Source organism: Bos javanicus, chromosome 11 (genome assembly GCF_032452875.1).
Source record: "Bos javanicus breed banteng chromosome 11, ARS-OSU_banteng_1.0, whole genome shotgun sequence".
In the NCBI taxonomy this organism is placed as follows: domain Eukaryota; kingdom Metazoa; phylum Chordata; class Mammalia; order Artiodactyla; family Bovidae; genus Bos; species Bos javanicus.
In genome coordinates, this window is record NC_083878.1 from 4,033,899 (window position 1) to 4,058,493 (window position 24,595).

At 40.3% G+C, this 24,595-nt stretch overlaps 1 protein-coding gene across 2 annotated transcripts in view; it reads right to left on the reverse strand.

Annotated features, from left to right (window-relative positions):
- Window positions 1-24,595, reverse strand: part of MGAT4A (alpha-1,3-mannosyl-glycoprotein 4-beta-N-acetylglucosaminyltransferase A) — a 126,764-nt gene that overhangs the window by 9,486 nt on the left and 92,683 nt on the right. For both annotated transcript variants that reach the window (XM_061431620.1, XM_061431619.1), the window contains exons 9-14: window positions 17,828-17,942; window positions 16,573-16,703; window positions 14,142-14,249; window positions 13,032-13,225; window positions 8,550-8,628; window positions 7,677-7,743 (exon numbers count right to left, since the gene is read on the reverse strand). In XM_061431620.1, the coding sequence (XP_061287604.1) occupies window positions 7,677-7,743; window positions 8,550-8,628; window positions 13,032-13,225; window positions 14,142-14,249; window positions 16,573-16,703; window positions 17,828-17,942 (694 nt within the window). The remainder of the gene's footprint in view (window positions 1-7,676; window positions 7,744-8,549; window positions 8,629-13,031; window positions 13,226-14,141; window positions 14,250-16,572; window positions 16,704-17,827; window positions 17,943-24,595) is intronic.

Consider the following 24,595-nt stretch of genomic DNA (forward strand, 5'->3'; position numbering starts at 1 on the left):
TTACTGACATTGCTCTCAAGGTCCCCAACTCCTCAATCAAAAGTTATTACTGAAAGTCTAATGGTCTGAAATAAGATTTTTCTCTGTACACGGATCTCTGGCTGTTACAGCTAAACACTGGTGAATGGTTTTCTTGCGTGCTAACTTTGGTTACAGCCTCATTAGAATCTTTTATTTTTGTGAAGAAACTCTCAGTGATATGTTAAATTTTCTAGTTTTTCTGACCATTGCTTTCCTGTGAGCTGGGGATACTGTTGTGAGTGGTTAGTTTGGTAACATATTCTTCAGTACAGTTCCTTTACACAGTCAACACAATGACCTGCCATCTAACTTTGTAAAAAGAACCCAGATTCCACTGTGTTAAAAAGCACAGCATTCCAAGTCCACTCTCTTCTTGTTTTTACCTGAAGGGTAATCACTGGTAATTTTCTTTGAAATGCCACAATAGACTGATGTGTGTGGCACATCCACACCGCCAAACTGTAACGCATCAGTGCTACTGGTGATACACTGAGCAGCAATTCAAAGCGACGGGAGCACCACCTCCATCTCTTTGGCAACTGCTCGCTTATCTCTGCTGCTGTAGCAGAAAGACACTCACAGACAACCCAGAAACAAACGAGCACGGCCATGTTCTAAACAAACTATTCACGGGCACGGAAATGGGGATATTCTCTAATTTTTACATATCATGACATAGAAGGCAATGGCACCCCACGCCAGTACTTTTGCTTGGAGAATCCCACGGACGGAGGAGCCTGGTAGGCTGCAGTCCGTGGGGTCACCAGAGTCGGACAGGACTGAGCGACTTCACTTTCACTTTCCGCTTTCATGCACTGGAGAAGGAAACGGCAACCCACTCCAGTGTTCTTGCCTGGAGAATCCCAGGGATGGGGGAGCCTGGTGGGCTGCCGTCTGTGGGGTCACACAGAGTCGGACACGACTGAAGAGACTTAGCAGCAGCAGCAGTACTATTTTTATTTTTTTCAACCACTTAACAATGAAAATAATGAAAAAAGTTTCAACATTCTTTGCTCACAGGCCATTCAAACAAGCAGCTAACCCTTGTGCTGTTACATGATGTATCAATTCTAAAGTCTTAAAACATAATCAGATCAGATCAGATCAGTCACTCAGTCGTGTCCGACTCTTTGCGACCCCATGAATCGCAGCACACCAGGCCTCCCTGTCCATCACCAACTCCCGGAGTTCACCCAGACTCACGTCCATCGAGTCAATGATGCCATCCAGCCATCTCATCCTCTGTCGTCCCCTTCTCCTCCTGCCCCCAATCCCTCCCAGCATCAGAGTCTTTTCCAATGAGTCAACTCTTCGCATGAGGTGGCCAAAGTACTGGAGTTTCAGCTTTAGCATCATTCCTTCCAAAGAAATCCCAGGGCTGATCTCCTTCAGAATGGACTGGTTGGATCTCCTTGCAGTCCAAGGGACTCTCAAGAGTCTTCTCCAACACCACAGTTCAAAAGCATCAATTCTTTGGCACTCAGCTTTCTTCACAGTCCAACTCTCACATCCATACATGACCACAGGAAAAACCACAGCCTTGACTAGACGAACCTTTGTTGGCAAAGTAATGTCTCTGCTTTTTAATATGCTATCTAGGTTGGTCATAACTTTCCTTCCAAGGAGTAAGCGTCTTTTAATTTCATGGCTGCAGTCACCATCTGTAGGGATTTTGGAGCCCAGAAAAATAAAGTCTGATACTGTTTCCACTATTTCCCCATCTATTTCCCATGAAGTGATGGGACCAGATGCCATGATCTTCGTTTCCTGAATGTTGAGCTTTAAGCCAACTTTTTCACTGTCCACTTTCACTTTCATCAAGAGGTTTTTTAGTTCCTCTTCACTTTCTGCCATTAGGGTGGTGTCATCTGCATATCTGAGGTTATTGATATTTCTCCCGGCAATCTTGATTCCAGCTTGTGTTTCTTCCGGTCCAGTGTTTCTCATGATGTACTCTGCATATAAGTTAAATAAACAGGGTGACAACATACAGCCTTGACGAACTCCTTTTCCTATTTGGAACCAGTCTGTTGTTCCATGTCCAGTTCTAACTGTTGCTTCCTGACCTGCATACAGGTTTCTCAAGAGGCAGATCAGGTGGTCTGGTATTCCCATCTCTTGAAGAATTTTCCACAGTTTCTTGTGATCCACACAGTCAAAGGCTTTGGCATAGTCAATAAAGCAGAAATAGATGTTTTTCTGGAACTCTCTTGCTTTTTCTATGATCCAGCAGATGTTGGCAATTTGATCTCTGGTTCCTCTGCCTTTTCTAAAACCAGCTTGAACATCAGGAAGTTCATGGTTCACATATTGCTGAAGCCTGGCCTGGAGAATTTTGAGCATGACTTTGCTAGTGTGTGAGATGAGTGCAACTGTGCGGTAGTTTGAGCATTCTTTGGCATTGCCTTTCTTTGGGATTGGAATGAAAACTGACCTTTTCCAGTCCTGTGGCCGCTGCTGAGTTTTCCAAATTTGCTGGCATATTGAGTGCAGCACTTTCACAGCATCATCTTTCAGGATTTGAAATAGTTCAACTGGAATTCCATCACCTCCACTAGCTTTGTTCGTAGTGATGCTTTCTAAGGCCCACTTGACTTCACATTCCAGGATGTCTGGCTCTAGGTCAGTGATCACACCATCGTGATTATCTGGGTCATGAAGATCTTTTTTGTACAGTTCTTCTGTGTATTCTTGCCATCTCTTCTTAATATCTTCTGCTTCTGTTAGGTCCATACCATATTTGTCCTTTATCGAGCTCATCTTTGCATGAAATGTTCCTTTGGTATCTCTGATTTTCTTGAAGAGATCCCTAGTCTTTCCCATTCTGTTGTTTTCCTCTATTTCTTTGCATTGATCGCTGAAGAAGGCTTTCTTATCTCTTCTTGCTGTTCTTTGGAACTCTGCATTCAGATGTTTATATCTTTCCTTTTCTCCTTTGCTTTTCGCTTCTCTTCTTTTCACAGCTATTTTTAAGGCCTCCCCAGACAGCCATTTTGCTTTTTTGCATTTCTTTTCTATGGGAATGGTCTTGATCCCTGTCTCCTGTACAATGTCACGAACCTCATTCCATAGTTCATCAGGCACTCCATCTATCAGATCTAGGCCCTTAAATCTATTTCTCACTTCCACTGTATAATCATAAGGGATTTGATTTAGGTCATACCTGAATGGTCTAGTGGTTTTCCCTACTTTCTTCAATTTAAGTCTGAATTTGGCAATAAGGAGTTCATGGTCTGAGCCACAGTCAGCTCCTGGTCTTGTTTTTGCTGACTGTATAGAGCTTCTCCATCTTTGTCTGCAAAGAATATAATCAATCTGATTTCGGTGTTGATCATCTGGTGATGTCCATGTATAGAGTCTTCTCTTGTGTTGTTGGAAGAGGGTGTTTGTTATGACCATTACATTCCAGGCTCAAAATAAGATAAGACACACGCAAGTTGAAAACCATACTGGTAAAGTTTATACTCATTTTCTTGAATAATCATGGCTATTGTTTTTAATTTAATTTTTATCTTATATTGGAGTATAGTTTTTGGGTTTCCCAGGTGGCGCTAGTGGTAAAGAACCCACCCACCAATGCAGGAGATGTAAAAGATGAGGGTTTGATCCCTGGGCTAGCAGATCCCCTGGAGGAGAACATGGCAATCCACTCCAGTATTTTTGCCTGGAGAATCCCATAGACAGAGGAGCCTGGCAGGCTATAGTCCACAGGGTCACAAAGAGTCATACGCGACTGAAGCAACTTAGCACGCAAGAATGGATTTACAGTGTTCAGGTGCACAGCATAGTGATTCAGTTACACATTTACATATATCATTTGCACAGAAAATATTCAACATATGAACTTCCTAAGTAATGTTTTTATTAAAAAATTATTAATACTTGTTTCATAAAGGTATGTCCATATTTGGACTGGGATAGGGAGTGTGTGCTACAAAAATAGTACTATTTAATATTTAGTTAGGATGTGGATTCAGGGATGAAAAATACTGTGGAACTCGAAACATTTTAACTTATGAGATATCTGAGCTCACTTGATGAGCTCATTTAATTAGAACAATAATTAGTAAATGAAAAGACTGGCGTCATTAAAACCCTCTCACCCAGCAATTTTATGCTGAAGAAATACTCCTGCATGTGCAGAAAGCATATTGAGACTGCAGCAAAAATTGCAAATGATTTTAGTAGCAATGATTAGTGGACTAATTAAATTAGGACATGCTAATATAAGGGAATATTAGGCAGCCAATTAAAAGAATGAAGGAAGAACAAAGAGAATGAAGTAAAGTTGTAGATAATGCAGTTGTGAGTTACTTCCATTTCTAAGCATACACTGGAGAGAAACTCTAGTACACGTGCATAAGTTTTTAGACCAGCAAAAAGATGAAGACAAACTTGATGACCAAAGAGAAGAACAGACAGTAATGTAATCATCTCTGGAGGTCTACCCAACAGTGAAAATGAATGATCCATAGATATACAGATCCACATGGTTGAATCTCACAATGGTGAGAGACAAAAAATTGTAGATTACAGAATGACAATCATTTATACTTTAAAATAAACAAAATAAGACTATGCATTATTCAGGGGTATATTACATGTGTATTAAAAGCACAGATGGAAACAGTAACCACAAAATTTAGGATAGTAGTTACGTTTTTTTTTCCTTTTAACTTTCTAGCTGTACCCTGCAGTATATGGATCTTAGTTCCCCGGCCAGGGAACGAACCTGTTCCCACTGCACTGGAAGGTGGAGTTTTAACCACTGGATGGCCAGGAAAGTCCCAAGAGGATTCTTATTGCCTATCTCTTTCTTTGGTTCCCTCTGCCATGGGCTACTGTATGGGCTACAGTTTAGCTTGAATGAGGCTACCAGTTTCCTCCCAGTTGTTTATCATAAATCTCCAGCATATTCCACAGCACCCTTGGGCGTGGACTTCCCCAAGCTCTGTTCCAAGTCAGTCCCCTTAGGGCGAGCTACGGAGCTCCGTGTTCTGATGGGCTGCCTCTCCCCTGAAGCACACCTCTGCACCACTGCTCAGGATCCATGGCAAGGACAGCAGCTGGGGGAAAGGGACACTCCTGCTGTTCAAGGTGGTAGCGGTAGCCCTTCATGTCCTGCTGACTTCTCCCAGCATGAGGGGACCAGTGGGCAGGGAGAGGCAAGGGGGACCAAGAATTCATGCTCTGCCCGGCCTGCAGCGAAACTTTGCCCTAGGAATGGAGGTGGGGTGGAGGAAGGGAGCCTCAGGTCTCCAAGGGTCTGGATAGAGCTGCTGCAACATGGAGCTGGGGTTGGGCGTGGGGAGATGCCAGGTGCTGGTGGCCTGCCTTTCTTAGTGAGATGCCTTCGCCCTGGAGCAGGAACTGGCAGGAGGCGGACTCAGCAATCATGGCTGGACAAGCAGAGAGGAGCTTCTGTGTCACTGAGCTTGGCCAGAGTAGGCAATGGTCAGAGCTCCAATGCCATAAACTATTTTTTTAAAAAATTTTTTGATGTGGACCATTTTAAAAATAAAGTCTTTATTGAAATCTCTAACAATACTGCTTCTGTTTTATGTTTCCATTTTTTAGCCAAAAGGCATGTGGAATCTTAGCTTCCTGACCAAGGATCGAACCTGTATTCCCCTGCAATGGAAGGTGATGTCTTAACTGCTGGAACACCAAGGACGTCCCTCTAATGTCACAGACTCTTAATGTTTTTACTGAAATTCAGATGTTATAAGTAAATGGTTCCCCATATGCTGCGCTTTTATGAAAAATAACTGTTACCAGTTATGGCAGAGTCACTAGGAGAAGGTCTGTGAAGCCCTTCACACATTATTCCACTAAAGCATGCTTCTTAAGGGAGGAGATTTTTTTATATTCACTTGAAAAAAAATCAGTTGCTTTTGCTTCTGATGCATGCTTTTGTTCCACAAGTTCCTAGGTCTCATTGCCCAATAGTTCTCTTCTGGTTCTAAATATGTATGAGTTGATGTTTTAGATGGCCATTACCTTCAAATTACTGCAGAGACATTTAATCATAAATGTCTCTATTTTCTATGCTACTTTCATAACCTAGAACATTCTCAGAAATTAAATAACTGACAGGTAATAGGGTTAATAAATGTCTCACATACGCAGCTAATTTTATGAACATTTCTAAAGTGGGCTAAAATATAATCCAAATATAAAAATAATTAAACTCATCAATCCACTAAAATGACACAGAAATTAGTCAGGGTTATTGCACAAGCCTAGAAGCAAAAACTGAGTGACATTCACTGAACATAAAGCTGCTGGAGGGCTTCCCTGGTGGCTCAGTGGTAAAGAATCCACCTGTCAGTGCAGGAGATGCTGGTTTGATCCCTGGTCCAGGAAGATCCCACGTGCCCCAGAGCAACTAAGCCCGTGTGCCACAACCACTGAGCCTGTGCGTTCGAGCCCGGTAACTGCAACTACCGAGCCCGCGCACCCTGGAGCCCGTGTTCCACAAGAGAAGCCCGCACACTGCAGCTGGAGAGCAGCCCCCACTCGCTACAGCTAGAGAAAAGCCCACACAGCAGCAAAGACCCAGATAGCCAAAAATAAATTAAAAAAAAGTATTTTAACAAAACAAAACTGCTGGAGAGAGTTAGAAGAATGTATCTGTTCTGTATACCTACAATAGTAATTGACCAATATAGTCTCTTCTTGCATACCACTAGGAAAAGCATTAATTTAAGTAAAAGAAAATACCTAATCATTCACTGAGTTGATGTCTATCAAGGGACGGGCTCTATTATTATACACCTGGTAGCTCAGGCGATAAAGAATCTGCCTGCAATGCAGGAGACCTGGGTTCAATCTCTGGGTGGGGAAGATCCACTGGAGAGGAAATGGCTACCCACTCCAGTATTCTTGCCTAGGAGATCTCATGGACAGAAGAGCCTGGCAGGCTACAGTCCATGGGGTCGCAAGAGTTGCACACAACTTAGCAACTGAACAACAGCTATACAGCTGACTGTGCTAGGCACCTAGGCTAACTTTGTTGGACTTAATGAACAAATTGGACTTACGAACGCACTCTCAGAACGGAACTCATGCACATGTAGGGGACTTAATGCAGATATCTTATGCTAACGGACACCAAAGGGGTGTGGGATTTCAGGGTGTCTCCTCAGGTTAGACCAGGCAGGTAGATGAACATTAACGGCACAAACCATGGTGATCAATAAAGAAATGTCCCTACTACAGATGCCCAGGGTAGATGGCCACATGGCCTCCAGGAAACTTTTCAATGGGTATCTCAGTAGAGCCTTAAAGCTCAGGAGGAAGGCAGGGCTAAAGACATGGATTCTGGCCCTCGGGTATTGGTGAGACCACGAGAGGAGCCTGCTAAGGGCATCCAGTATGAGACTGCAGAAGGCGGCTGAAGATGGATTATCTGCCAGTGACAACAATGAAACAGCAGAGAGAGAGAAAGAGGAACCAGGAAATGAACCACTGCTCTGAGATCCTAGTTGGGTCAAGATAATAATAAAAGAATGTACTAGAACACGAGAACAATAAAAGAGTACACTGGTATATATAATCCTAAAGCTGCTCAACGTCTGAAAAGAACGTAAAATTACTTCAGAACTAGGTTCAGAAAAGGAAAGGACATTTTCCTAGTGGAAAGCGAGTCTTACCTATTCTGAAATAGCCATCTTCTAATCGTTTGTCTTTGGTTTCTTTGCTGATGTCCAAACCTTCACTCTAAAACAGAACAAAAACATGAATAATTACTTCTATTTAAAATAAATCTAAGTCATTAATCCATTTTATAAACATAAAGTGACACCTGCAGCACAGCTACCTCTGAAGAGAAAATGCCACTTCAGTCTTGAACCTCAAAAGGCTTATTAATGTTAAGTGTTCTTTTCTTAAACCATCATCTGACTCTGTATATAATATACTGTTGGCTAGGAATTTTAAATTTTAATTATTTCCCAATTTAGATCAATTTAATAGAATGCAGTTTTCTATTAAAAACAGACAGAAGTAAAGAACTGCGTGTTAACTAGAAAGATATTAAGCATCCCCTGTGAAAGTCACTCAGTCATGTCCGACTCTGTGACCCCATGGACTGGGAGCCCGCCAGGCTTCTCTGTTCATGGGATTCTCCAGGCAGGACTACTGGAGTGGATTGCCATCTCCTTCTCCAAAGCATTCCTAGAAGACCAATAATTTTCGGTATTATTCAACAGGCATTGAAACTACATGGTATTTTGGGATTCAAAATACAAACAGCAAGTAAGCATTAACATCAAATAACGATTCATTTATTTTCCCAGTACAAATGTCCAAGTCATCTTCCAATAGGCAACAAAATAAAGGCTCTTTCTATGAATAAGGCAAACAGGACAATATACTAAGTATTTCACAGTTCCAAAAAGAGTCAGGATGACTCACCACCAAGGTCCTGCAATCACAAGAATTTTCTTTCATAAGCAAGAAGAGCCTCAAATCAAGTCTATTAGTATTCGTTCTCAAAGGAAACTGAGGGGGAAACATAGTCTTACCTTCAAAGGCAGAACTTCCACCGTTGTGTTGAGCAGAATATCCCCTGGATGATCCTGGTTGCCACTATGGAACAAATAACTGGAAAGACAAATAAAAATAAGAATATGAATCAGACTTGACAAAGATTCGGGAAGATGGCCTTTACCTTAGCATAAGGTCGACACTAGAGTTTGTAACTACACATTGTGTGTTCTGAATAGCTCATGGATGTTAAAAAGCTAAGCGGATACGTCAACTCCTCTGTCAGAGGGGCATGCTTGCTGCTAACATAATAATGCACTTAACAGACCAAAAGAAAAAAAAATGATGACAGTTTTTTGTTGCTGTTTACACTGCTTTAAATATATAAACTTCTTGATGGAAAATGACAATTGTAGCCACTATAGAACACTACTGTATCTTTTTTTTCTATATTTATTTGTTATTTATTTGGCTGCATTGGGCCTTAGCTACAGCTCCATTTCACTGCGGCATGCGGCCTCAGTAGCTGTGGTACGCAGGCTTAGCTGCTCCCCACGGCACGTGGGATCTTAGTTCCCTGACCAGGGTTCAAACCTGTGCCCCCTGCCTTGCAAGACGAACTCTGGACCACCAGGGAAGTCCCATTACTGGATCTTGTATCAGACAAAATGTTCACTAGAACAGCAAGGGGTTGTGGCAAGTTCAGAGACTAGTTTTAGCCAATATAAATAATTTTGGTATGAACAGATAAAATGAATTAACCAATTCCAAATATCAGAATCACTCCATTTGTCAACATTAACAAATCTTTGGATATCATGACTGATTACATGATATTGTTGTTCAATTGCTAAGACCTGTTTACAACCCCATGGACTGCAGCACGGCAGGTTTCCCTGCCCTTCAGTATCTCCTGGAGTTTGTTCAAACTCATGTCTGTTGAGTTGATGATACCATCCAACCGCTTCAAATACTCTCTGGGTATAATGTTCTAGTGTTCTGATACTTTGAAAACTAGTGTGTAGGTCCAAAGTGTGTGAGAGAGGGTCGAAGCTGGATAGGGTGCAAAGCATACCTAAGCCTAAACCTAAAACTTGAGTGAAGTTCAGTGGTTAAAAGCTCATGCTAAGGAGCCAGAGGCTCCTCTTGGATCTCTCATTTCCTAGAATTCTCATCTTGTGCAAGTTTTGTTAAGCTTTCTGAGCCCGTGTTTCCTCAATACAATCAGCTATTTTCATCTATGTCACACAGTTATACCAGAAAGTTCCTGAGAATTAACTAAAACTACCTTCTATGTTAAAAATAGTGAGTAACAGTCACAGAATAGTTACGATACCATTACAGTATGGTATTTGTGGGTGAGAATTTGGTTTCCAAATGTCACACAGACCAGGGAACCCTAAGAAGAAGCTGCTTCTAAGCTAAATATACCGAAACTAACTCCCAGAGTTTCCAGATGAGATACATTTTTTTAAAGGCATCTTTGACTCAGAATGTCATATAACCACAGGCCACTCAATAACTCAGCTATAGATGCCAATGGGACGGGAAAGCCACTTTTTAGAAGAGAGCCCATGGATAAAACCTGGAGTTAAGACAGACTGATTCAGAGGTGTTCACTATGTAATTATTTATAGTGAAAACCTCCATAGCACCTAAAAAGTTTAACACTGGAAGATGTACACGATGGTAGAACCATGCAATGAGATACTGTGCAGTCATCAAAATACTCGACTGGCCCAAAAGTTTGTTTGGGTTCTCCTGTAAGATGCTATGAGAAAACCTGAATAGACGTTTGGACCAACTCAATACTTGTGAGTCACAACAGAGTATAATGGAAAATGTAAGATACAAAACTACATGTAGACCATGGTCTTAAGGTCGAAAATACACAGAATTACCAAGAAAAAAAGGTGCCAATATGGTCATAATGGTTTCGTTGGGGTTATGATCTTTTCCTCAGTATTTTTTAAGATTTTTTTTATGTGAATCATTTTTAGTCTTTATTGAGTTTGTTACAACATTGCCTCTGTTTTATGTTTTTGGTCATAGGGCTTGTGGGATCTTAGCTTCCTGATCAGGGATCCAACCCACATCCCCTGCATTACAAAGCAAAATCTTAACCACTAGGCCACCAGGGCAGTCCCTTTCCTCATTTTCACACTTTAAAATTTTTGTATAATGCACACATATGTTACAGAAAGAATATTTTTAACACTTCATTTCTGTATTAATAAATTTGCTACTTCCCCTCTCAGCAAGCAAAAATCAAGTAATCCCTTTTTTCTGTCCTAGGAAGGTCAAGAAAATTCTTATATACTGTTATTTTAAAAGACTTGTGTTTCACTAGAAAAGTGCCCGCAATAGAGTCATCATAAATATTACTTCACAGAGGTTTACTGTAAATATATTTGTTGTTACTAAGTTTGATCTCCAATATATGATCTCTTTAGCAGATTCTTTGATGGAACTGTTTTTATGCGCTAAAAATAAACCCATAAATTGGTTTCCAGCTATTCTTGTTGAAGTGAAAACTGTTGTTTCTAATTCTAGGATGACTCATGAAAATGTGGTGAACAATACCTCTCAGGGCAGAGTTCCACTATACAGTATAAAATGAACATTAAATAACAATAAAACCAATATTAAATACTCATATAAGTGAAAAATATTACTCATAAGTTTAATATGTTTTGCCAGTGATCTTCCCATTGCTTATAACATTTTTATGCTTAAATTCCTCCTTAGAATCAGCACAGAGTAAGAAAAGAAAACTAATAGCATTACATGTGGCTATGCACTGTTACTGACCACCTTAAAAAGAATTATTAAGGTGGTCAAATATTTGACAAATTCTAAAAATCAAATGGCCTTCACAGGAAAACACATAACACCATATGCCACAGGCTAGGAAATCATATTCTATTCTGGGGATTTTATGTAAGTATGCCACAGACAGTCTAGAGAACATACCCAAAACAGGGGAAAGATTGAAGGAATTGTGACCATTAGGTGAAAAATGGGAAAGAAAAAACCCCAAGGTTTTCAAAGTGAACACAAACGCCAAAGCACAGAAAAGGGTTGTAAGACACACGTGCCCCAACGTTCACTGCGGCACAATTTACAACAGGTAGGACGTGGCAGCAACCTAGACGCCCACCAACAGATGAATGGATAAGGAAGCTGTGGTACATATACACGATGGAGTATTACTCAGCAATAAAAAGGAACACATTTGAGTCAGTTCTAATGAGGCAGAGCCTGTTATATACAGTGAAATAAGTCAGAAAGTAAAAGACAAATATCGTGTATTAATACATACATATGAATCTAAAACGATAGTACTGACAATCCTACTCGCAAGCCAGCAAAGGAGACACAGACATTTTGGACACGGTGGGGGAAGGAAAGAGTGGGATGAAATGAGAGAAACAGCACTGAAACATATACATTACCATGTGTAAAGCAAACAGCCAGTGGGGGTTCAGTGTATGATGCAGGGAGCCCAAAGCCAGTGCTCTGCGACAGCCTCGAGGGGTGGGGTGGGGAGAGGGGTGTTCAAGAGGGAGGGGACATGTATATACCTAATGCTCATTCATGCTGACGTATGGCAAAAACTATTACCATGTTGTAAAGTAATTATCTTCTAATTTTACAAAAAGAAAAAGAAAAGGGTTGTAAATTCCTCCATGGCATATACTAAAAGTCATCCAGCACTTGCAAAATCACTACCTAGGAACAGTCATACTCTGATAAATTTTATCATTTCAGCCAATTGCTTGGCCGTCCACCAGCTCACAGTCAAATCTTAAGGGATATTCTAAGGTAAGGGCAGGAAAACTAATTGGAGATTCTGAGGAAGAGTTCCACATAAAAGTATTAGAAATCTCTACTAGGGACTTTCCTGGTGGTACACAGTTAAGACTGCATGCTCCCTACAATTCTACAGGCCACAGCTAAAAGATACTACATGTTACAACTAAGACCCGGTGTGACCAAGTAAGTTAATAAATAAAAACAAGTATATTTTAAAAAATCCATACTAAATATACTTTCAGAAATACCAATAGAATTTATCTAACATACTAAATGCCGGTGTTCTATCCGGAAGCAACCCACCCATGATATTACTGAGTTGTAGGAAATGTATTTTATGTGCGTGCCTGAGTGCTCAGTCACTTAGTCATGTTCTACTCTCTGCAAACCCACGGACTGCAGCCAGCCAGGCTCCTCTGGCCATGGAATTCTCCAGGCAAGAATACTGGAGTGGGTTGCATTTCCTTCTACAGGTGATCTTCCTGACCCAGGGATCAAATCTTCATCTTTTACATCTCCCGCCTTGGCAGGAGAATTACTAACTTCGCCACCTGGGAAACCCCACATATTTTATAATCTAACATTTAGGACTCATTGATTCCTTATATGTGTTACATATACAAAAAAAAAAATTCTACCATAAATCACATTGTGAAGAAAAGGTCTAAATTGTAAGACCAAATTTTATTTCAATAAGGACCTACCTTTCCACATTGACTGGCTTGTCGAATTTAAATAGGATGTAGTCTCCAGCTACTGGGGTTATAGCCCAGAAGAAGTCCTCACCCATGTAAGTTTTCTCCAGTGTATGACCTTGGTAGACCTTCAAAGAAGTAGATACCTCTGCAGGGGGGTTTACATGGATTTTGAGCAGTAATGGTTTCATGTAATCTTTATCCTAGGAGGAAAGACATATATGCTATTAAACAACATACAGCTTATTTTTTTATTTGTTCAGACTAGCTTCTTTTTATTTAACTTTTATTGGAGAACAGTTGATTTACAATGTTGTGTTAGTTTCAGGTGTACAGCAAAGTAAATCACTTATCAGGTCAGATCAGTCGCTCAGTCGTGTCCGACTCTTTGCAACCCCATGAATCGCAGCACATCAGGCCTCCCTGTCCATCACCAACTCCCGGAGTTCACCCAGACTCATGTCCATCGAGTCAGTGATGCCATCCAGCCATCTCATCCTCTGTCATCCCCTTCTCCTCCTGCACCCAATCCCTCCCAGCATCAGAGTCTTTTCCAATGAGTCAACTCTTCGCATGAGGTGGCCAAAGTACTGGAGTTTCAGCTTTAGTATCATTCCTTCCAAAGAAATCCCAGGGCTGATCTCCTTCGGAATGGACTGGTTGGATCTCCTTGCAGTCCAAGGGACTCTCAAGAGTCTTCTCCAGCACCACAGTTCAAAAGCATCAATTCTTCAGCGCTCAGCTTTCTTCACAGTCCAACTCTCACATCCATACATGACCAATGGAAAAACCATAGCCTTGACTAGACGAACGTTTGTTGGCAAAGTAATGTCACTTATGCATATACATATATCCACTTCTTTTTAGATTCTTTTCCTATCTAAGCCATTACAGAATATTGGATAGAGCTCCCGATGCCATATAGTAGGTCCTTATTAGTTATCTGCTTTGTTGTTGTTTTTTTTAATTGGAGTATAACTGCTTTACAATGTGTGTTAGTTTCTGCTGTACAAAAGAATCAGCTGTAACACATGGCTTATTTATATTTAAGAAGAACAATGATTATACATTAAATAGCAAATTGTCTGTGCATGAGAAAAATAAAATTAAATCACTCACCGTGAGTTTCTGAATTTTTCCTGTGAGTGAAGAATGCAGACCAACGTGTTGGAAAAGGGACGGTCTGAAACGAATTCGCAGATTTGCCTTCTGTCGATCACAGTGTTTCTAAATATTAAAGAGGAATGTTAGCGTTACATTAGAAAGTGACATCTTGTCCTCCTCTGAAAGCTGAGACATCCTTTAGAAAAGTAAATATTAAAAAAAAAATCCAATTGCATCTCATAATTCCAAGTCATGTGTTTTTTTCTTTAGGGTCCTTTTGGAGAAGTTAATAGATTTTCTACCAACTTAATAAATAGACATGAAAGAGAAATTTAACATAAGCACTTCTAAGGGAAGAGATAAGGATTTAATTTCAACCACCTTTTACAAAGTGTCAATATCAATTTGGCTTTTAATATTAAAATGCACCAACCCCAGAGGCTTGGTTCAAATACACAAAATAGCTACACAAAATAATACAACGAAGAATCTGAAGATAAGGCCAATTTTGTTGCATCAAAGCAATGTGAAAACGGGAGGCAGTAAGTAGACTACAAGCAAGGAAACAGAGTCAAAACAGACAAATCCATCTCGACACAGCTGAGGGACATCTGAATTTCAGCTTCAAGTGTCCCGTGGCCCAGTCTTCCTTCAGATTACAAGCTGCTGTCATGGTGATCACACCTGGAGGACCCACAGCGCTGGCTGGGCTCCCGTGTGTTCACTAGTTCGGTTATGTCCTGAAGAGTTTCATAAACTCTTTCCGTTTTCAGTGACTTTTATAACTTTTGGGTCAAGAACATAATGAAGAAGACAAATGTATAAGGCATTTTGTTTTGAAAAACCTCTGATAATTTTCCGGGTGTTAAAATGACTAATTTTTCTCAAGAGCTTTACTTCATTAGCATTATTGCTAACGGGAGAATAGAGGTGAAATTTTATATATACAAACATTTTGTAAGATAAAATTTTATAAATTTTTCCTTACATATTTTAATTTTATAAATTATTATTTTTATATATTTAATAAAAATAAATTTTATTGTTGATTAAAATTAATAAAATTTTTATTTTAAAATTATAAAAATAAATTTACACAAACATTAAACATTTTTTTTTACACAAACACAACAGTCACGAGGAAGGAGAGGAAAGGGAAGGGAGGGAGGCGAGGCCAGGGGAGGAGCGGGGAGAGGAGGGATGGTGGGGTCGGGTGGAGGGAGCAGGGTCTGAGGCCAACCCCATCACTCAACACACAGGCAAACAGGTAACACATTTGAGCCTGAAGAGTCAGAGCAGGTCCATAAACCTTTGGAAGAATGTGTGAATTATTTTTATCTCTTTTTTATGGTAACACTAGTTTATAATGTAAGTTCCATGTGTAAACATTATATTTCCACTACTTCACCTCCCCTTACCCCCTGCCCTTGCCCCTCTGGTAACAACTACTCTCTTTTCTGTGTCAACATGCTTTTATTTGGTACTATTGGTGGGAATGTAAATTGGTGCACCAACTATGGAAACAGTATGGAGAGTGCTCAAAAAATTAACAAGAGAAGTTCCATGTGACCCAGCTATCCCATTTCTGGGTATTTATCCAAAGAACACAAAAACACTCATCGGCAAAAGCAGAGGCAGCCCTATGCTCATCACAACGCTACTTACAATAGGCGTGATACGGAAGTAACCCGAGTACCCATCAGTGGATGAATGGATAAAGATGTGCTGTGCGTACACACAGACAAATGGAATACTACTCAGACATATAAACGATGAAATCTCTTCGTTTGCACCAAGGATGGCCCTTGAGCGTATTACGCTCAGTGAAATAAGCGTACGCTTGGAAGAGTCTCCTAGACCACCCTCAAAGGGACTGATTGTGGAGCAAGCAAGTGCGTGGCAACAGTTTCCTTGACATCCTAGTGGAAGCAACTGACATGCTATGGGCCACAGAAAGAAGAGTCAGAGAATGGGTCCTCATGGTTTTAATTTTTATTTTCAGAGACTTATACCTCACAAGCTCATTTTAGAACCTAACCATATATTAGATAAAACTGCATGGAAGCAGTTAAATGCAAGTATGTTGTATGAATGTGAAGATGACATTAATAGTTCTGTGTCCTACAGTAAAAATTCCTGTAAATCCACAAGGAAAATACAGGTAAGGGCTTACATCATAAAAATGAGTTGATTGAATCAATTTCTATGTTCAGTCATTGTTGGAAAGTAGGCACTCTGCTATTTTGCTACATTCTATGAGTTGCTCTAAGAAAGCTGGTTTTTTTTTTTTTTTTAAAGAGAGAGAATGCAACAATAGCTTACAAACATTGTTTGTTTTCAGCTACCTATTTAACTGTTCCTTTACAAAATCTGGTTCCCTAGGGTCATCACTTTCACTAAATACATAAAATAAGCCTGTTCCATTCTCCTAAGAGATAAGACTTACTGCATCTTTTTCCGGGTTGCAGACTTTGACCCACAGAATATGGTCCAAGAGCCAGTCGATGGGCTTCTCCTTATAGAACATAAATATGAATTCCACAATCAGAGTGAGGTCGGGTGCTTGAAACATTTTACCTGAAAAGATACTCCCAGTCAGTAACTATAAAAGAAGCCAACCATCAAAATGACTTCAGTGAGTGAAGTCCATGCAACAAATACACTGACGCTTGTGCTTTCAACTATAAATCATTATGAATAATTGTCCCATCTCTCTTGTCAAAAACAAATTTGCTCTAGCTAAGTTTAGATGTCACCTGATATAAAGGGAACTCAATTTTCTCTACTACAGAATCTATCATACCACCACCAGCCCAAGGATTCAAGGAGATTGGAGATGTTCCCTTCATGTCTCATTAAACTGCTTCTCATAAAAAAGGAACTTAAGTTTAAACAAAATTTTAACTAAATCAATAAAAGCAAAACATAAGGACTCCTAATTCTGTCTTCACTGAAGCCTTCACAAATATTTTTTGAGTTCTGAGTCTTGAGTTTTGACATAAATCATCAACAAGGTCAAAGCCTCAGCCTCTAATATTTACAGATTTAAAGCATTATAGGAAGTGAAATATTATTCTCTGGGGTGTTTTCTAAAAACCCATAAATTTCCTTCAATCTTCAACTTTAAACATATTCTCTTTAGTTGGATGATTTAGGAATTTTAATGGAAAAAAAACAAACTTTTAAAATAAGCACCCTGACTAGCCCATGAAAGCACCCATGAATACAAATTAATGACTGAACAAGAACTTCAGGTACTACACTGAATACCAGAAATTCCTATTAAAAAGCCATTAATGCAGCATTCTTTTTCAAAAGGACCTCAATCTTGCAAAAGCTCTGGGCTTTAAAACAGGGACTAGAGGCGTCAGAGAAGGAACCAGATGTACTCCCAAGGACCACGGCTGGTTCTGTCAGCATGGAAAGTCAGCAAGGCTGCCTTGCAGAACACTCCAGAGTAAATACTACCATGTGAGACCTCTCCAAATACTACTCTGAGCTGACTTCAACATTTTCTACATGGAAGTCTACCTAACTTATTAGGTAGTTATCATAACTACTTAAGTTATTAGTAAATTTCTTTAAAAGCAATCCCTTTCCAGAGAAAAAAAGAGACAACCTTTTTAAGGTGAAAAAACAGTCCAAGATTCTAAGAGTCACAGTTATTTCTGAAAAGTAAATGAATCCGTCACTTTTCTTACCAATGAATCCCAGCTGGGAGAACTCAAGTATCATCCATTCCTCAGAAGAAAGTTGAAGTGCAAAATTCTTTATGGTGTTAAAGTAATTCTGTTTGACAATAATATCATCTTCAAGCTAAAGAAAGTTGAATAATCATATTAATGAATCAGAAAGAGAAGGGAAGATTTAGATGGGACACTTTTTGGAAAAACTCAAGCACACTTTTATAATGACAATCAAGAAAACAATGGTCAAAAATGATGAAAATAAAAATAAATTTTAGGACTTCCCTGGCGGTCCAGTGGTTAAGACTCTGAGTTTCCAATTCAGGGGGCCCAGGCTATATCCCTGGTCAAGGAAGATCCCACATGCCTCGTAATGTGGCCCCCAAAAATAATAATAATTTTTAAAAAATAATAAAAGGAAAAAACTAAAAAATAAAAATAAATTTTATTAAAGGGAAATGTAGAAAATAAAATGGCAGATGCACACAGCAAATCAATAAAACCACTCCCTCACTATGAGAAATTACAAAACAGTCCATGAATTACTCATCTTGGCCCTTTTATGGCTTTCAATAGGATTTCACACTAACCTGTTTTCTTTTCAAAGGAAAAGAATTTTACAGGCCTTTAAAAAATTTGTTTTTCCTTTTTACATAATACATGTAACAAGTCATTAAAAAAAACCAAAACACCTAGTTTTCCTTCTTTACCCTCCACCCTTCTAGTGGAGGTGACTAAAGTTCAAGGTTGGGTGTGCACCCACTGGACACCTTTAGAATCTACATACAACATGGGGAGACAAGACAGGTAAACCTACCTTAAGGTTCCCACCACTTCAGACTTTTATTAAACTGGACTTTTTCCTCCTAATATATCATGAATATCTTTCCAGGTTAATAAGTATATATTTAAAGCAGTCTCTTCAATAGGTTTATACTGTCCCCAGGGATGCATGGACAAATCATCTGTTTGTTCACAGGCAGACACCCAGACTGTTTCTCATTCTTTGTCAATGCAAACAGTGCTTACGTTTCACATCAGTGCTATTCATTTCTGTAGGACTGGCTCCTAAAAGTTATCTTTTTATATTTTAAAAGATATCCTCGAAATAATGAAATAGCTGTAGCAACTCAGTGTAGCCGTTAACGCATGTGCTCTGCCATCACCGCGTGTGTTACGGGCAAGTTCAACAGGGAGTGGACAGAGATCGAGGCTCCTGAGTGTCTGCAAAGACTTCTTCCCCCAAATGTTCAGAGAATTTTAAAGTCACAAGATGATTTCTTTTTTACCTATGCATACATTCTTTTAAAAATATTCTTTACCACTGATGATTTTAATTATCCCAGGAAAACTCTTCCTTTTTCTAATGACACATTATCATTTTCAGTTATCTGCTAAGTAATTTTTACTTATTTCAGTATTTGGGTTTTTCACAGATTTGAGCCCTATAAGCTTTCTTCCTGTCTGTGAAGAAACGGTAGCCGTATTTGGAAAGGCATGATTTTGACTGGGGCTTCCCAGGTGGCACAGTGGTAAAGAACCTGCCTGCCAATGCAGGAGATGTAAGAGATGTGGGTTCCATCTCTGGGTCACGAAGATCCCTGGAGGAGGGCATGGCAATTGACTCCAGTATTCATGCCTGGAGAATCCCACGAACAGAGGAGCCTGGACATGACTGAAGTGACTCGGCACGCACGCATACAATTTTGACTCACCAGTATCTACAGGGCTTTGATTATGTTCCAGACACAATCCTACAGCCTGGGAACTCATCAGTAAACAAAAACACAAGTTTTATACACTCAGAGCTTGTAGAGAAGCCTGGGGGAAAACCAGAGCACAGAGTTCCCACTAGCACTTAACCTTGCTCTCTCAGAGATGCCCATGCTCACACCAAATGCTGACTGTGGATGCCCAAAGAAAAGATGACCCCAGATACCAGGCAATCCCACGTTTTCCCAACAAGCAGATTAGAAAACAAGCTTGGTACTGACTGACATATACAGAAGTGTAGATGAAACAATTCAATGCCTATTTAAATTTAGTACACTAAACTTGGCTATCACAAAAAAATTCATTTTTATATTAAATTAGAAATATTGCTTTGTTCCACTCTCAGCAAACAACTGTGCTTTCTAAAAAGACTTTTAAAGATAATTGTATATCATATACAGCTATGAAAAAACAATACAGAGAGACCCCAAACAGTCCCAAAATACATCTTCTGATAAAACTACAGCATGATATCACCATCAGTAACTTGACTCTGACACAACTCATCCAGCTTATTCAAATCTCACCAGTTTTACACAGACTTAGTTGTGTGTGGGTGTGGTTTGTGTGTCTCTGTGTTTAGTTCCATGCAATCTGAACATGCGTGTGTCTGTTTGCCGGAGCACCACTAGAGCTCAGGACAGTTCCATCACAGGGATTCTCACGCTGCTCTTTATATTCACAGCCGCCGCCCCCTCCTTTCCCCTCTTCCAAGCCTCTGGAAACCAAGAGTCTGTTCTCCATCTCCATAATTTTGTCATTTCAAGAAAGCTATATAAGGACTTCCCTGGTGGTTCAGTGACTACGACTCTGCCTTCCAATGCAGGGGGTGTGGGTTTGATCCCTGCCTGAGGAACTAAGATCCCACATCCCACAGGGTGCAGCCAAACGTATTTTTTCAAATAAATAAATTTTTTTATAAAGACTGGGTTCTTATTACTTTACTTCTTTCTGGCTGTGCTGGGTCTTCGCTGCTGTGCAAGCTTTTCTCCAGTTGTGGGACTCCTCTCTATTGTGGTGCACGGGTCTCTCACTGCAGTGGCTTCTCTTGTGGCAGAGCACGGGCTTCAGGAGTTGCGGCACACTGGCTCAGGAGCAGCGGCTAACCGGCTCTAGAGCGCAGGCTCAGCAGTTGCGGCGCGCAGGCTTAGTCGCTCTGCAGCAGGTGGGATCCTCCCAGATCAGGGATCGAACTTGTGTATCCTGCACTGGCAGGCAGATTCTTTACCACCGAGCCACCGGGGAAGTCCCCAAACTGGGTTTTTTAACTGAGCTTAATTCCCCTGAGATCCAAAAAGCCGTGCATCACAGTTCCTCTCTTTTCATTATTTGACAGTCCATAGTATGGAGGCACCAGTTTGTTTAACCAGTCACCTGCCAAAGAACATATGGGCTGTTTCCAGGTTTTGCTATAATGAATGAGGCTGCTATGAACCTTCATGTATAGGTCTTTCAGTGAACATACGTGCTTCTCTGACATCAATGTTTCATCAGAGCAAGACCCACTCTTGGAAAATCTAACATATACCTCATTAGTGATCACTAGTTTATACAGGGAAGTGAAAATACAAGGTTGTTCACTATGCTTTTGCACTATGTACCTGCAGAGTCTGAAAGAGGTGGAATATTACATTTTTGTTCCAATTTTTAAAATGTACAAGGAGAAACCAAAAACTCATGGTGGTTGCCCATGGGGGAGGGAGGAGACATGGGAAGACAACAGGGATAAAAAGGAGACCTCTGTAAACATATCTTGTTTTATATAAGTTTTGATTTGGGAATATTATACTTTTTACAACTAAAAAAGAAAAAAATTGCTAATCACTGAATACAAATGGAAATAAATGAACCTACTTTCATATCAGGTTGTTATTAATGTGGTCACATAATATGAAGAATTGTATCAACTGACTTTCAAATATGGAATTTTGACTATATATCCATATCAGGATATACTCTTCGGGAGGGAAACAAGAATAAAATATTTTTAATTGCATTTAGTAGTTTAATTGATACTGTTATTTTGAAACTGTTCTAGGTATTATTGTTGTTGTTTAGTCAGTAAGTTGTATCCAACCCTGTGACCCCTTGGACTGTAGCCCACCAGGCTCCTCTGTCCATGGGCTTTTCCAGGCAAGAATACTGGAGTGGGTTGCCATTTCCCTCTCCAGGAGATCTTCATGACCCAGGGATTGAACCCATGTCTCCTGCATTGCAGGCAGGTTCTTTACCACAGAGCCACCAGAAGAGCCCATTCTAGGTCTACTATAGAATAAAAGAATTATGTTATTTAGATAATTTTACTAAAACCAAGGCTTTGAATGTAAGAGAAAAGAAGATACATAAAATTCAAAAAAGTTAAATAGAAATATTATAATCTTACACTTGATTGGGATTATCAATATACATGTGATTTTTTGTCCTCTGAGAAATAAGATGTACCTTTCCTTACTAAAATACATAGAAGCAAAGACAGTAGCCATGAGCATCTCCAGCGCACAGTGTGGTTCTAAATACTGTATACCGCTAAAACAAACAGGACTTCTTAAAGAAATGGCTGGTTCTACATCCGGGACAGGAAATGCGCAAGACGTGCCAGTCAATAAGGAAGTGATCCGGGTGATTACCGGGCTTACACGAAAAGAATACAAGAGCCCATTTGAAGAAATTCTCACTGGCTTAGGATGGGCCAGTACAAGCGTCAGTATCAATAATGATTGCAGAGACTTCCCTGGTGGTCCAGTGGCTAAGACCTCGTGATCTCAGTGCAGGGGGCTCAGGTCTGACCTCTGGTCAGGAAACTGGATCCTGCATGCCCACAACTAAAAGTTGTCATGTGCCACAGCTAAGACCGGTGGAGCCAAATAAATAAATGAATGAACATTTAGAAATAATGATTCAAAGACTGAGGCAAACCAAATCTAGTTGTAAAAATCCATGAGTTCACAACAATACTTTGAAAATGGTCACCACTGCAGACTGCTACGGTGTCAACTTAAAAATTAATAAAGAGAAAGAATCAAGCACTTAATCTTCTTTTCCTTTGTAAACTATTTTTCAACATCACCAAACAGTTAAGAAGGGAGAGTCCTTTTACAGAAGAGCTCTATTTATAAGAACATTACAATTTATAGAATTAGAAAATTACCAGTTGGCAACCTCTAACAAAAAAAGCAATCTGGGGGAAAATAATTACAGAAGCTCAAACCATGCAAGAAATGGCTTCTGGGTAGCTTTTTAATGAAGGAGAGATGAGACTGACACCCCTACACACATGGATTAAATCTCAGCATCCCTAAAAGTGGGGCAAGCTGACTCAGCGTGCATCATGGTGTGATACAGGAAGAACGAGGCAGTACCACCCACGAAGTGTCTGTATCACCGAATAGTTTTCCAGAAGACTGTCTTCAAGTCCAAGTCACTTGCAATAGAGCACTTTATGAATCCGGGTTTGCGGCTGTCATGGAAAACTTCGTGACAAGCCACAAGCAAAGCAGTGAGGCAGGTGGCGTTTTCTTTTCCCTTTAGATGTACACCTGTGATGACCACAGAGTAACCACTGAGTCTAAGACAGACCCACTGGACATTCTTAAAATTACCCTATTTGTCCAAAAATTATGCCTCGGAAAAGGTGACTATAGCATGTTAACTTCCCTGGTGGCTCAGAGGTAAAGAATCTGCCTGCCAATGCAGAAGACACAGGTTGGATACCTGGGTCGGGAAGATCCCCTGGAGAAGGAAATGGCAACCCACGCCAGCCTGGAAAATCCATGGACAGAGCAGCCAGTCAGTGGGCTCTAGTCCACAGGGCCACAAGAGAGTCAGACCTGAGTGAGCAACTAAACAACAACTGTACATTAAGTTGCAGCCAAACACACTTTGATCCAGGATGTACAGCACCTTTCTGTTATACAAAGGGTCATAGTAAATGGGTTAATGTGTGGAAAGCATGAAGTGTAAAAAATAATGCCTGACCGGATAAGTGTGCAATAAATGTTAGTTCATAGCAGCTGTTGTTTTACGATCTCATATAATACTGCAGTATCTCATATACTGACCTTGCTTAAGGGAAATTTTCCTAACCACCCTCTTTCTTAACCCTGTCCTTTCCTCAATTTCTTAAACATGAACTTTTCCTACATTCCCTCCCAAGAGCTTTATTGGTTCCATTAATCATTCCCCTGGAAGAAAACTGAAAACAAATTTCAAAAGTAATACAGCTGCACTTTTTAATGCTGTGTATAAAGTTCTTGACCATAATGTAAATATTTATATACTGGGCCTGAAACAAACAGCAAGGTTCAACCACAATAATAATGTGTGTGTGTGTGTTAGTTGCTCAGTCGTGTCCTACTCTTTGTGACCCTATGGCCCATAGCTCTTCAGGCTCCTCTGTCCACAGGATTTCCCCCAGGCAAGAATACTGGAGGGGGTTGCCATTTCCTTCTCCCGGGGATCTTCCCGCCCAGAGACTGAATCCGGGTTATCCGCATTGCAGGCAGATTCTTTACTGTCTGAGCCACCTGGGAAGTCCACAATAATATTGGGGGTATGTCAAAATGCTTCAAAATTATTATTATTATTTTAAAATCAGACTTCTCTGAAGCATTTGGAGGAAACCCACTACCTGTATCTAGGGTACCGTGTTTTTATACACACAGCTGTTGTATCCTATAATAGACATGTCATGCCCTATCACCATTTCTATTTTTCATCCTGTGACTCGAGGAAGGGTTCATGCCCACTTGAATACAGCTGGCCCAAGGTACAGCATCATGAGACAAAAGTCTGCCCTTAAGAAGTCCGCCGTTCCACGGGATGCCAGCCCCTTTCCTTCCATCTTTCCTTCCCTCCCCAGTCCCTGCCAGCAGCCGCCCAGCCATTTCCTTCCTAATTCAGGGACTCAGGGCTGCTTCTTGCCACTCTTATCCACACATCCTCCTAGCACCTAATAAACTTTTTATACTGAAAAAAAGAAAAAATAAAACCTGACACACTTCATGTGCTATA